Genomic DNA, 15,994 nt, shown 5'->3' with positions numbered 1-15,994 from the left:
AATGCTCAGGTAGGCCGTGGCATTTAAACGATGTGTGTGAAAAAGTTGAATTTTCAGCATCATTACTACAGTCTTCAGTGTTACGTGATCCTTCACAAATCATTGTGATAGGCTTATTTGCTGCTCAGGAAACATTTATTATTATCAATGTTGAAAAAAGGTGTGCTTAATATTTGTAAATAATAATATTTATGGAATCCGTGATTTATTTTTTCAGAATTGTTTCAAGTATAGAAAGTTTAAAAGAACAGCATCTATTCGAAATAGACTGTACTGTCCGTTTTTAATGCATCCTCCTTGCTGAATAAAAGTATCACACCAGGGCATTTCTGACTTAGTATCGACAACTACCTCAAGGTACAATATGCATTTCAACAAATGTCACAAATCATTGAGATGCATCACAATATCATAATTGGATCGCAATTGAAACTACGAGAGAGAGACTGAGCACGTGGGGGAGAAAGAGAGTATCAGTTTCAGCCTCTCTTGTGCGGTTCATTTCACTTTTGGCCAGTGCTTCATCTCATTGAATCATCTCTGACCACGCTGAGAATCGCTTGTTTCAGAGTTTACACTTATTTGGACGACCTATTTCATGAACTGAACTGTAAGAATTGATATGAAACAGTACATAGATAAATAAAAATCTTGATTAAAAGACCTGAACCATGAAATACACATTAAAACAACTAACAAAATAAATTAACATATGATTGTATTGGCCGAGCTAGGAATAATTAAACCTGGTTTATACCAAAAAATCTTTAAAATTGGCCAAATGGAATTGTAGCGCAGTTTTTAAATTTGGAATGCTAAATGTAAAATGCTTTCACCTACACAATGGAGCTACCTTTTGTAGATGTGTAGAATGTATAGAAATCAATGTTAAGTGATCTCTTAATTTTTTTCCAGAGCTGTATATTTGTTTAATTTTTAATTTATACTATGTAAACATTTTATTAGCGTGACTAAATTATGTTTAAATATTTAAAAGTCATCATCTTAATTAAGGTCAAAACTAGAAACCATAAAACTGTAAACTTAACTTGCGGTTATAAACAGAAGACAAAAGTGTAAAATACTGGCTGTTAAGCGTTATTGTTTTTTTGTTTGCTCTTGTAAACATGAACTACCTGGCGAGTGAAAAAACTACATCTTCTCACTGCATTTTGTGCTGGTTCAGCTAATATTTTCTCCACATTGCCATTTGGCATTTTGGAAAATATTGCAATGGCGAAACATTTGAAATGCTGTGAGTTACATTTTCAAAAATGTATCAAGGACTTATTTAATATTTCAAAAATATATATTGGCCGTACATTCATTTTCTTGAAGAGAATTTGAAAAATGAATGTTGTTGCCACCTAATGTATTCTGCTTTAAAGACTAACAACACTACAATATCTAGTCCCAATGAGCAGAACGACATGGGATGCATTTTACTACAGATTTATGAAACTCTAAAAGCACAATCGACAGTAGAAACAGCAAGAAAAATAATACAGAGCCACTGTAATAGAGCCCACAAAGAATGCTTTAATCATCAAATGTATAATGAGGCCCTAAACACCTCTGGGAGCTAATTTGGTGTATTGTATCCAGCTGTAATACAAACCCAATATCATATCTGCAAAACAACCGCCGTTTAATGAGCAATAGTATGTTATATTTGGAGAGACCACAGGTATGCGAAATGCCCTCAAAATAACGCAATTTCTTTGGGAAGTTTTGATGATCTTCATGCTCTCCTAACAAGAGATCAAGAGGCCTAATCGGAGCAAATCTGCTTTCGCCACGTGAATGTGTATTCATAACCGAGTCCATCTCTCAGTGCGAGCCCTATTCTGTCAATTAGACTCCCACCGATATAGATTGATTTGCAGAGCGAACTCCACAAATCAATTTCTCCCATTGTTTTGCTTTTCAAGTTATTTCTCCCGCTCTAGTTTCATTGACCTGCATTCTTTCCTAGAACAGAAAAAAAGAGGGACAGGCTCATCCAAGATCCCAGCACTAATACATATGTGTGTGTTCCCGTTCATGTTTGGGCTCGGACTGGGATACGGTCTAAAAGGGAAAAAAAACAAGCCTTAATTACACCTCTGAATTTGCAGACTCTGGCAGTGTGTGTCTGAGGTAATTACCGCACTGACACACATTTACATCGTTCCAGGGTGTAATTATGATGGCGGATTCATGGGTACTAATATTGTGTGAACAGTTGTTAATGACGCTTTGCTTGGAGAAGTTATAATGAAATTATAATGACGCAGTTTAGAAGGTCAGTTGTTTTTGGCGGCCTTACCTTTTCCCACTCTCTGTCCTTGTTCAACACGATCACCACCAGTTTGGGATGCACCTGGTAACCGTCCTCAGTGAAGGACAAATCTCTGCCATCCCAGGTCACGTTCATCATGTACCTAGAGGAAACAGAGAGCTCATCAGGTCCAGAAATAGAGCAGTCAGGTGACACAAATCTTATCTGCTGCATTAGGCACATAAAGAACTTTCATTCTACATCATTCTAATGATGTTCGTTCTATACCTAAAAGATCAAAATAACATATGAAGGTCTTTTTAAACATGCAAGGAGACAAAAAGAGGAATTAATGAGCCATCTGAAGACTAATGACTGACCTAAATCAGACGTCACATTAAGCGAAGATGAAAAATCTGCCCGAGTTATTATTAGCATCCAATGAAATCTACATGAATCAAAACCATTCTTTCTTTTGTCCTCATCTTCAAAGAAACAGAAAGAGAGAGCATGCAGACGTAAAAAAGACCATTCTAGTTTTATTACAAGTGCTTTAATACCATTTGTGGCATTATGTCTGATTAAGTCTCTTATTAAGTCATTTTTATTCTTTGTTCGGTTACAGTGCAGAATTATAACATATGTAAACATGTATGCGTGAATCAGAAACTGATTCAGGAGACAAAGAGGAAGAGCGAATTATACAGGGTTGTCTACAAGTCGATACATGTGTACAGCGTCAGACAAATAACAGTAATTGATTGCTTGACTATGTTATCAAACAGCTAATAATGTGTTGTTAATGTTACATGTTCCCATTCGGCAATTTGGAGTCCAACAGCTGCATGTCATTTAAAATCAGCATGCTTTAGAAACATTTTGAACATAGAAAGTCAGTGGAGAAAGACATAGTTCATAATAAGAATGTGATATAAATAATATGCATAATTCACCCGCAATATTGCTTAATGTCCCCAATTTTTCCTGTCCCTTCTTAAAGGTGAGGGGACTGGTGACTTGTTTATGACGTTTGAAAAAGCTGTTTTAAACCACTTGCTTGGTTTACTGCAGTTTTAAAGAGAAAATACGCTTATAAACATATTAGTATATTAAAAACACCACACATATTAACATCATTAAAAACTTGTGAAACACAATTTTTTTTATAAAGAGATTAAGCATAATTGTGTTCATTTCATTCATCTTTCCAAAGAAGTAAATTATAAGATGGTGATTATTATTGTTGTTGGTGACACAAGTTCTAACAGAACAAAATACAAAGAATCCATATAAAATCCAAAAGTTCAACTCAAAGTGATCACAAACTTATAAAAAAATAAACACAGTAAAACTATAAAAAACTAAACAAAATAAAGACACAACATAAAGGGCTTGTTGACATCAGATGGGCTTTTTATGGAAAGAAAGACCCAAGTGAATAGAGACTGGATCCTTCACTTTCACAATGCCACGGTGTTCCTGTCATATCACTTTAAAAGCGATAAACCGAGAAACGTTGCCTTCTCACTTTTCGCACCATGTCGTCAGGCCTACCCCAGAGATTCAAGAGGAAAAACACCAGCTGACACAAACACATAAGACTGCCCCTCTCTCCTTCAGCGACGGGTGCAGTCTGCTGGTAAGTTGTATGCCGCAGTACTGCCAGGTGTGGTGCGATGATCGATTTATGGAACTGGTCTTAGTGGGCGTCTAGTGACTGAATGGCAGAGTAGCTTGTGCTTGAATTGATTGGGGTCCCATTTATGGGGCCAAGCGAAAGCCCACTCGCCCTAGATATATCGCTGAATCCAATTACATCAGACTGCGGGAGAGGAAGAGAATCGATAAGCTCTGCTCTCTTCCACTACAAGGCATGTTTCCATCCACAATGGGCTCCTTTATTTATTTTAAACCATTCTTTCATATTTTACACCTCTCCTAGTTCCCTTTCCCTGTGAGCCATGGATCACAACACTGATCAAACCTGCAGAGTCCCTATTACCAATTACTGAGGAAACTAGACACTGGACACAGTGTGTCAATAGAGCTTTAGGTTCTCAGATTGCAGGAGTGTGAGAATCGTGCTCATTAGCTTAGTATGTTCGGTCACTGCTAGAACTTTGGACAGACTGGTCACCAGCTCACTTCTTCCTAATTAAACACATAACCGCCCCTGACCCACACTTGCTCACTGTGAACTCTTCAACAGTCCTCATAACAGCAGGTGTGCCAGAAAGGGCCACACAGCTGCTCTGGAATCAGCTGGATTAAAATAGGTGGGTGGTACAACTGGCCTGAAAATGTTCACACGCTGCAGAACTTTATATGTGGTCAAACTGAAGTAGGCAGCTCCATTCCAGCTGGTTGAGTGCATTTAAATAAAACAGTTCCTAGTTAGGCATTTATAGTAATGGGGTTGACACTAATGAGGGCAGGCAAGATGTTCACTATGTGACATATAGAATTTTTCAGTCATTAGAGAAGCAAGAAAATTTACCTACATGAAGATAGTTAATTTGCAGGGAGTCTCCACATATTGAGCTGAATCCACTGGCATCACGGAACATGTAAATGAAATCAACTCTCCCTTGAGTGATAACTCAGAACGCAATATACAAACAAATTCAATAATTTTTTTCTGACACAGGTATCTGTGCAATGCTCAATCAGTGTCATAAGAGAGCACTGCATTTGTGTGACAATGCCAGGACAGCTGGGGCTGCGGAGGTCTTTTCACCTGGGGCTCAGGCAGACGTTACAAAGACCCAGGGAATGGCAGAATGAGTGCATGAGAAAACCTGCGGTACTAAGCGCATCAGATACAAAGTGGGGCACGGTACGCCATATAAGAGCAAATATGGTCCTGACAGCACATGTGAGGAGAAGGGAGTGACTGGTGTGTGTGTGTGTTTGCTCTCTCTCATCTCTCCTGAGGAAACATTCAGGTCAATTAAAGACCTTCCAGTCAAAGGTTTTAAAAACATGACTCGAGCATGCTACCTTTTGCCAGGCTTGTGTAAGAAATGGATCCTTATGAATATTGACCATAAATACACATTTAAATACCATCATCAGGCTTCCTGTTTCTTTCCACATACCATGACAAGATCATGCCAACATATTCAGTTAACTAACATCTATCTATCTGTCAGGTTTTAGACAGACTATCTATCTATCTATCTATCTATCTATCTATCTATCTATCTATCTATCTATCTATCTATCTATCTATCTATCTATCTATCTATCCATCCATCCATCCATCCATCCATCCATCCATCCATCCATCCATCTATCTATCTATCTATCTATCTATCTATCTATCTATCTATCTATCTATCTATCTATCTATCTGTCTGTCTGTCTGTCCCTAAAAACCTAGATAGATAGATAGATAGATAGATAGATAGATAGATAGATAGATAGATAGATAGATAGATAGATAGATAGATAGATAGATAGATAGATAGATAGATAGATAGATAGATAGATAGATAGATAGATAGATTTTGCATACTTTAATAACCTATTCTCTACAAAACTACACTCTCAACAGGCATGTCAGCAAGCCCAAGCATTTCAAAAAAGACTAAAAAATGACTGTGAGCCAGAGACTCTTTCTGATTGGATAACAAAGTCTGGGCCACTTCTTTGATGCTTTAAAAAAAAGACTTCTTCCCCATAGGGAGGACAGTCGAGGCTCAAGAGTTATTTTAACCAAGCTCTTTATAATGCTTCCCATTGTGCTGCTGCCTGCCAACTTAACTCCCTTTAATGCGCTGTGATGGCCATATAAAAGTATTATTTCTACAGGAGCTCATATTTCCCTTCACTCCAGCCCACAAAGGCTTTGAAGCGAGGGTAAGACTCTGGCCCTTTAAAGGCAAGGCGCAATGGCATCACTGCTAACCCTCCCCACAACAGAATGACCTGTTGCCACTGCCTGAAAGTGTTCATCCCACTCATATTCCAGCATTATAACTGCCATAAGTCATATTAAATGTTGCCTGTGAAAGTTCAAAGTAATAGCGGTGACTCCTGTGTCATTGCCCTCTGTGAAATGGTGTTTTGCTGGGGGTGGTAGGATTGGCTCCCATCTCAGTGGGAGTGTTTAAAGTGCCCTTTATTTTAAAAATGTATGGTTTCATAGAGCACAGCTGACAGCTACTGTACCCTTGGTCCCCAACATGTGGGAAGAGGCACAGTGGACTCGCCATGCCTCTCCCCTGTTGACAGGTAATTTCAGTATTCGTCACTGATATATGAAGGCTAAATTTTGCTAAGGTCCGCTTTTTACAGCACTTCAGATGACAGTCTTAAATCTGTCATAAAGGAACATTTTGCTAGGGGACTGCATATTTCACCCAGGCTTCTGACACTCAATTTTAACAAGAACATGAAATGCAGAGAAAGCTTCGCATTTCTTTTTCTTTTTTCTTTTTTTGTCACCCTAAAGAACATATATATATATATATATATATATATATATATATATATATATATATATATATATATATATATATATATATATATATATATTTTTTTTTTTTTTTTTTTTTTTTTTTGCTGTGCCAGATATTTTCCCTATATTACATTCCAAATTAAATATAGACAATGTTCTATAATTTTTGAAAGTGTCTGTTCAGGAGAAAGAAACCTAAAAAAATCAGTTTAGAAACTAAAAAATCAGTTTAGAAGTCTAACTTTAGAGGCTTTATTACAGCCCTGTATAAATGATTAATTTAATCTTCTTCTTCTTTCGGCTGTTCCCTTCAGGGTTCGCCACAGTGACCCCTGAAGGACTAGATGGATCTGCCTCCATCTAGTCCTACCCTCTGTATCCTCTTCTCTCAGACCGACTACCTTCATGTCCTCCTTCACTACATCCATAAACCTCCTCTTTGGTCTTCCTCTTGACCCCCCGCCTGGCAGCTCTAACCTAAGCATCCTTTTACCAATATATTCACTCTCCCTCCTCTGAACATGTCCAAACCATCTCAACCTGGCCTCTCTAACTTTGTCTCCAAAACATTTCACATGTATGTACCTCTGATGTACTCATTCCTGATCCTATCCATCTTCGTCACTCCCAAAGAGAACCTCAACATCTTCAGCTCTGCTACCTCTAGCTCTTCCTCCGGTCTTTTCCTCAGTGCAACTGTCTCCAAACCATACAACATCGCTGCTCTAACTACTGTCCTGTACACCTTCCCTTTCATTCTTGCTGGTACACTTTTATCACACAACATAGGGCTGAATGATATTCTGTTTTAACATCGGCATCGCGATGTGCGCGTGTGCGATAGTCACATCGCGGGAACATGCGATGTGAAGGGTTTTGGCGACATAAAGGAGGATGTTGAACAAAAAGAGGTACTTTGCATGGAGTGTCTTGTGGCCACAAAACAAGAAAACACCACCAATTTGTCTGATCACTTAAAACGGCACCACAAAGCTCTTTACGACGAATACAAAGCAGGACTCGACATTAACGCTTGTCCGGGACATGTGGGTGTTTTGAAGGGACAAGTGAAAGAGAATTTTACTTGCCTGACGGACAAGAGCCTGATTAAAACAAAAAATAACTAGCGAATCACCAAAATGCAAGAATGTTTGTGCATTAATTTAGTGTAAGTGGCGATCGATTGTGGATAATATATAATGAACTGATGATAATAAGGTTGCGCTGTTCACGCTCGTGCAGCCTCTCGAGGAGAAATCACAACACTAGAGCGTTTTCCTGAATACCATCACGACTGAAAATGACACTGATTTTATATGACAGCTCCATAAACAACTAATTAACAATCACTTAGTCACTTACATTTTAGATGCAATATTTAGAGTTTTTGCTCTATTTCAGCAGTGAAAATCATTCATAGCAGACCCATAACACGTCTCACTCACAGCAACAAGTGTGAACGATTCAGCGTTCGAATGAATCGTTTGAATGAACAACTCAGTGACTCACTCATTAAGACGGTCACCTACTGGAGGTTTAGTTTCATGTTTACACATATTTTCCAACATTTCTTTTTGTCACTTGTAATGAAGCTTGCTTATTAGTGAAATCATTAATATCACGGAATGGTAATTATTGACTGTAGCCTGGATTGATGGCTCTCAATATCGCAATATATATCGTTGGGGGAAAAAATATCGCGATGTAATTTTTTTCCAATATCGTGCAGGCCTAACACAACAGATCTGACACTTTTCTCCACCCATTCCAACCTGCTTGCACACGCATCTTCACCTCTTTTCCAAACTCCCCATTGCTCTGGACTGTTGACCCTAAGTACTTAAAATCCTGCACCTCCTTTACCTCTTCTCCCTGTAACCTCACTGTTCCACTTGGTTCCCTCTCATTCTCACACATGTATTCTGTCTTGCTGCGACTAACCTTCATTCCTCTTCTCTCCAGAGCAAACCTCCACCTCTCTAGACTTTCCTCCACCTGCTCCCTGCTCTCAATACAGATAACAATGTCCTCCTCAAACATCATAGTCCATGGAGATTCCTGTCTGACCTCATCTGTCAGCCTGTCCATCACCACCGCAAACAAGAACGGGCTTAGAGCCAATCCTTGTTGCAGTCCCACCTTCACCGTGAAGTCCTCTGTCTCACCTACGGCACACCTGCCACTCCAGACCTCCTCATACAATACCACAGCAACCCTCTTGGCACTCTTTCATATGCTTTCTCTAAATCTACAAAGACACAATGCAGCTCTTTCTGGCCCTCTCTGTACTTCTCCATTAACATTCTCAAAGCAAATAATGCATCTGTAATGCTCTTTCTTGGCCTGAAACCATACTGCTGCTCACAAATGTCCACTTCTCCCCTAAGCCTTGCTTCCACTACTCTTTCCCACAACTTCATTGTATGGCTCATCAGCTTAATACCTCTGTAGTTTCCACAACTCTGCACATCTCCCTTGTTCTTAAAAATCGGCACCGAAACACTTATCCTCTATTCCTCAGGCATCCTCTCACTCTCGAAAAAAACATTGTTGAACAACCTAGTTAAAAACTCTACTACCATTTCTCCTTCAATACACACTTCACACTTCAATACCTCCACTGGTATGTCATCTGGACCAACTGCCTTTCCTCTCTTCATCCTCTTCAAAGCTCTCCTAACTTCATCCTTGCTAATACCTGGTCAACAATATTTGCCTCTACAACTCTTCTCTCCCTGTCATTTTCCTCATTCATCAGTTCCTCAAAGTCCTCCTTCCATCTTTCCCTCACCCTCCTGTCACCTGTCAAAACATTTCCATCTCTATCTTTAATCACTCTTACCTGCTGCACATCCTCTCCATCTTTATCCCTCTGCCTCACCAACCAATACACATCCCTCTCACCTTCCTTAGTATCTAACATTGCATACATGTCCTCATACGCTTTCTGTTTGGCCTTTATCACCTCTATCTTAACCTCACGCTGCATCACCCTATATTCCTGTCTACTTTCCTCCATTCTCTCACTGTCCCACTTCTTCCTAGCTAACCTCTTCCTCAGGATACACTCCTGGACTTCCTCTTTCCTCCATCAAGTCTCCTTGTCTTCTTTCCTCCTTTCAGATGACACACCTAGCACCTTTCTACCTGTCTCCTTGAGCTGTAGTAGTCCAGTCATCTGGAAGCCCTTCTTGACCACTTAAAGCTTGTCTCAGCTCCTCTCTGAAAACCACACAGCACTCTTCCTTTTCCAACTTCCACCACTATGTCTTCTGCTCTGCCTTTACTCTCTTTATCTTCCTCACCACCAAAGTCATCTTACACACCACCATCCTATGCTGTCTAGCTACACTCTCACCTACCGCTAATCTCCATCAGATTACAACATCTACATAAGATATAGTCCACTTGTGTGCTCCTGCCACCACTCTTATATGTCACCCTGTGTCCCTTCCTCTTCTGACAGTATGTGTTCACCACAGCCATCTCCATACTTTTAGCAAAGTCTACCAACCTCTGTCCTTCTGGCTTCCTTTCCTGAAGACCAAACCTGCTCATCACTACCTCATCCCCACTATTCCCTTCCCCAACATGTCTATTCAAATCTGCCCTATCACTACCCTCTCACTTCTGGAAACAGTCTGCATCACTTCCCCCAACTCGCTCGTCTTACAACCTACTTGTGGAGCATAGGCACTAACAACATTCAACACCACACCTTCAATATCCTGATAAATGATAAATGATTAATTTAATAACATAATTATATCTTAAGGAATTCTATATTCCTTAAGATATAATTATATATATATTACCTATAGAGAATTAAACACAGAAGTAATTAATCATTAGTAAGTTGAGACTTTGTGTTTCTGGGACAAAGTGAGCCTGTCACATATAGTCAACTTGGGGGTAACGCATTAAAAGTAACTTGAGTTATGTAATCAGAGTACTTGTTCAAGTAACTAGTAAAGTAGCGCATTCCTTTTAAAATTTACAACAAACTATCTGAGTTACTTTTTCAAATAGGTAATGCACGTTACTTTGTTCTCCCATTTATTGACTGACGCACTCTTGTCCTGATGTTGAGAGAAATTGTATTTGCAGAGGCTTTGTGTGTAACATGATGGTTATTGTAGTTCTAGGCTAATGTGAGCAGGTATTTACTTGTATCATTTGCATGAAAAAGACTCCGTATTCCTCAAAAAGAATGCAAAATCAGAATACTATACAAACCTCCAATAATGAAATGTGTTAAATAAAACAAAAAATGTAATGCATTTAATTTCACTTTGTTGAACAATGTACTTGTTGCTGTCCTTTTTTATTGATAAAGTAAATGTTAAAAAAATTTCTTCTCCTGCATCCTATTCTTTTTCTTATCCAGAATGGCAGCACAGCTAAAAGGTTTGTTAGAGTTGCGCGGTCTACTGTACAGATTTTCAATTTCAGATTTTCAATATTTCAATTTCAATGTTTAATTTCAGAGTCTTTACATTTGCCTAAAAATAGAAGAAAAAGTGAGAAAAAGTAATGCAGAAGTAACGTAACACATTACTTTTCTTTAAAAGTAACTAAGTTACGTGATTCGTTACTTTTTAAAGGAGTAATGCACTAATGTAATGCATTACTTTTCAAAGTAACTTTCCCCAACACTGCATATAGTGTATTCTCAAAAAATTTGATACCTTTCCTCTGATACCATCCAATGATCTACATGCCTAAAAAGTCTAAAATACAAAAGAGGCCCCCCACCCTCCTCCCACATGCATTCAGGGCATGAGTCTTCATCTCTGCTGGCTCTAGTAGAGCCAATCTCTGGCCAAGCCTGTGACCATCTGTGCTGAAACTATCAGGATTAATGTACCCTAGACACCAGGGTGAACGTGTATCTCAGGCAACACCGCTCCACTGCAGATGGGGCAATTCAGCGTGTCTGCTCAGCGCTGTCAGGTACAGAGGCATATTGGTGAGACAGACTAAGGACTGGCAGCATGTAAACGGGATGCTGCAGCCGGCACCGGCTTCAACACAGGAGCAAAAAGGAACAAAACCACCTCATCAAGAGCACTTTATGTTTGGAGAGCTCTCCAAGCACATTAGCAAAGTCCATGTTGCTCTGACCAGCACTGGCTTTTTCAGAATGCTGAGTAGAACATTATTCATTAAAAGCACAGGAGCGCTGCACCGTCTCAAGAGAGTTTGAGAAGTGCAGCAGGACCCACCTCGGGGTGTCTGAGCGGCACTCTGCAACTCCCTAAAAACCTCCCTCAGCATCCCCCGTCTGCCCCTTCACCGCATTTGACCATTAGCTTAAATGCAGTTCACACTGAGAAATATATTTGCAGGATGTAACAATAAATTTTGCACATGCCTGACCCATGGCACTCTCTTACAAATCTCTCGGGTTGCTTTTTTCCACACCGTATTTTTATTTTTTCACTTGACTGACCAAGTTCTGTTCTCACATTAATAGCTCTCTTGTTTCCACTTTTTAAGTGCAGGAACAAGATGGACAGAAAACACAAAAAATAAGCTGGTCCTGGTCCCTCACTCAGCTTTGAAATTATCTATTTTATCAGGACATTCAAACAACGAATCTTTGTTTACACCACAGAAAGATGCCAATAAAAAAATGACGTGTCACTACTTTAACTATATACACTACCAAGTGATCGAAGGTGACAGTAAAGTAATTTATAATGTTTCAGAAGATTTCCCTTTCAAAAAATGCTGTTCTTTTTAACTTTCTATTCATCAAAGAATCCTAAAAAAAATATTATGGTTTCCACGAAACAAAAAAATAAAACAAAAAATAACAGCAAAAATGTTATCAACATTGATAATACTAAGAAATATAAATCCTTAGCAGCAAATCAGCAGGATTCAGAAGCATTTCTGAACGATTGGCTTTGCACCACAGGAATAAACACCATTAAAAATATATATATATTTTTTTCTTTTTATAATATAGAAATATTCATATATTTAAGAATATGATTTAATAAGAATTTTGGACAAAATAATGGTGAGCATAAGAGACTTCTTTTTAAACACATTTAAAAAGAAATACTGACCCCAAAGTTACATATAGGCGCTATATGATATTTAAATAATATTTTTACTAAACCTGATATTGATGTCTTAATTAAAAGTATTTTTTTTTTGTTGCAATCTTTAGAGCCTGTTTTCCTATAATACATATCAATAGAAAGCAGTGAGCCGGATATGTCCTACGTCTCTAACAAAGACCTCTATGGTTGTTTTTTCCAACCTTTTCCTTTTTCCACTTGACTGATCAAAAATGGTATGTGTTTTCTCACATAAATAGCCCTCTTGCTTCCCCTTTTTTAAGTGTAGGAAGAAGATGGACAGGCTGTTGACACAAAACACTAACATATTGTAGACAAAAAGATAATAAGCCAGTTCTGGTTCTTCACTCACTTGTGTAATGCGCTGGGCGGCAACTTGGTTTTCTCCATTTGGCCATAGCAGCTGGTTTTGGCCTCAGGGATGTCCCCAAACTCTTCCAACATGGCTGCAGCTGCTGTGGTTATAATCCCAAGCCCATCTCGAACCCGTGCCTCAAGAGGATAGTCCCAGTCATCGTAGGACACAGAGATCATTCCAGAGGGGAACGAATCTGGAGTGATGTCCGGGTTGCCCGTGGTCAAGCTGGGCACGATCCAGATGTACCCGAACCCGGTCAGGCCCAGCGAACGGGCCTCTTCCAGGATGTAAACTGCTTCGTCCTTGGAGCAGTACAAGAGAACGACTGGAGACTGCAACTTCTTCAACTGGATCTGACTCTTGGAGTCCCCGTCCACGGCATCCAGGGTGATAGTGTGCTGGAGGTCCCAACCGACAAAGCTGTTGTCGACCGTTGTCTTCAGGATGGTGATGAAATCCTGGTAGCCAGGGAACTTGCTGGTCACTATGGAGAAGACGTGCCAGTCGTACTCTTCCATGATGTTAAGCATGAGCAGAGCCTCCTGCTGGATGGACGCCCCGAACTGGAAGAATGTTGATTTCACATCCTGTTGAACAAACAAAGATAAAAGGAAGTGAGTCGCAACATGATAAATATAGGCTAAACCGATAAAAATAAATGGGTTTTGGGCCTAATTTTCACTTTTAATTTACAATTGCCAGCATCTGATGATCACTTTAAGTTAAATGTTAAAAATATAAATGCATGTTTTTATGTTTTTAACATTTAACTTAACATTAGATTAAACACAAGTTAAAATTCCATAATTCCCTCAAATAAATTATAATAGAACAGCCAGAATAGTTTTTTTATTATTATTATTTGAATATTTACAGAGCTCTGAACTTTACAAACTGGCAAAGTTAAGAAAAATTAATAAGGTACTTTATTAAAATGTAACGAGGCAAAAAGTAAAGAGAAGAGCTATTCTGGTTCTTTAACTCCTTTGAGATCCATCTGATATGTGCAGCTCTGGCGTTGATGAACTCATTGTCTAATCATAATGATGCACAGAGCAAGTTCTTTCTGGCTGAGCATATTCAATCCTCATGTGCCTTTAGAACTATTCTCTCGAGAGTCCCACAATTCCACAGCTTTAACAGGCCCTCTGATGAACAAAGGACACAATCATTTTAAGATTCATACTCTGAGTTCAGACTTCTCAGTCATTTTATGAATGAGAGAATCTGAAGCTTGTATAAGGAACAGAACATGCTTTCATTAACCTTCTCACTCACTTTGGACGTTAGCTTCCCCATCACAATTTCAATGTCAAGCCAATGACTGTGGCCTCATCAATGCAAAATGAAAGGTAGTCCGTGAATCAATACAGTTGTTTTTGTGAATGTGTGCATGTGTGAAAGACGCCTGCAGGAAGCAACATGTTGTAAGTCTGCATGTTGGGAGGAGAAACGTTTCACTTAGTTGTTTCACTATTTTTGGGAACCTTGGCTTGACGTTGCCAATTTCACACAGCAGGGAAACTAAATAGACACTGACGCTTCAAAGTAAACACAAGCTAACTGAGGATAACACTTCACACACACACCTTAACACAAATCTGCTTTGACCAAAACCATCAAGCTACTTTTTTTCCGTGACCAACCATCTGTCACATCAAATATCTTTAAACCACCTCAGATCTTCTTCTGGGCTTTGGTCAGTCTTTTCATTTGGTGCCAGTACAATATAACACATTCATTAAAAGTAGCTTCTGATAGCCGCAGTGATTATCTTCTGTTTTGGTGACGGATAGTTAATGAAACACGGGGTTGACGCTTTATTGAGTACTCTTTGCAATATATGTTTATTAGCCAGTCCCGGGCTGATAATGAGAGCTTTTTCTGCACCTGTGTCTGTTTTTTCTGCAAGATTTAATAAAATGTCACATTCATTGGGTGGAAATATACTGTACACTGTAAAAAAAATAAAAACGGAAAATGCACTGGTCATTTCCTGCCAGTACATTATCCAGTAATTTGACGAAAATTTCCGTTGACCCTTAAAACACAAACTAATACAATGTGTAATTCAAAATACAGGTAAAAAACCTGTAAAAATAAAAATATAAAAACAATACGGAAAATTCCTTCATATTTATACAGTACATTGTGCCCTATTTTTACTGACTTTTTTACAGTGTAGTTTTTTGGGTCATGAGAAAGATTCATTGAGTTTGGTGTCCAAACTTTTGACTGGTACTATATAAACAGATAAAGTATATATAATATACTTATATAACTATAATTAATATATAAATAAAATAAAGTGATGATCTTATCAAACTAAATTTCAGAGTGATCCTGAGACTGTCAAATATTTTATAATACACTATTGACAAAACTATATATATATATATATATATATATATATATATATATATATATATATATATATATATATATATATATATATATATATATATATATATATATATAAAACAATATAAAAAATTAAAATGCATAGTATGAATACAAAATGTAATTTAAAAGAAATATTTAAGTCATATTGCTGAGGTTCACATACAAAATTTATAAATCACACACTATTAGGCAAATGTAAGTGCTCGGGTAAATACATTATTTTTAATCTAGCATCTATAAACTTGATAAAACACAGTTTTCTGCACTGAAATATTGTGTGCAACATTGGCACTGTTATGTGAACTGGCCCCTTTGAGACTAGACACATTTGCTTAAATGATAGATGGACGACAAGACAGTCCCAATTTATTTTCGCTGTCTCACCTTGGAAAGATTTTAATTATTACTCAAAGGTTATC

At 38.3% G+C, this 15,994-nt stretch overlaps 1 protein-coding gene across 1 annotated transcript in view; it reads right to left on the bottom strand.

Moving 5' to 3' along the window:
• The window catches only part of grin2aa (glutamate receptor, ionotropic, N-methyl D-aspartate 2A, a), a 176,005-nt gene that overhangs the window by 70,071 nt on the left and 89,940 nt on the right, over window positions 1-15,994 (bottom strand). The window contains exons 3-4 of the mRNA XM_067414695.1: window positions 13,167-13,759; window positions 2,309-2,423 (exon numbers count right to left, since the gene is read on the bottom strand). Of these exons, the coding sequence (XP_067270796.1) occupies window positions 2,309-2,423; window positions 13,167-13,759 (708 nt within the window). The remainder of the gene's footprint in view (window positions 1-2,308; window positions 2,424-13,166; window positions 13,760-15,994) is intronic.

The sequence above is a fragment of the Pseudorasbora parva genome, chromosome 2 (assembly GCF_024679245.1).
Source record: "Pseudorasbora parva isolate DD20220531a chromosome 2, ASM2467924v1, whole genome shotgun sequence".
NCBI classification, from domain to species: Eukaryota; Metazoa; Chordata; class Actinopteri; order Cypriniformes; family Gobionidae; genus Pseudorasbora; species Pseudorasbora parva.
The sequence above is the reverse complement of the archived record's forward strand: the minus strand, read 5'-3'. Positions and strand labels throughout refer to the sequence as shown.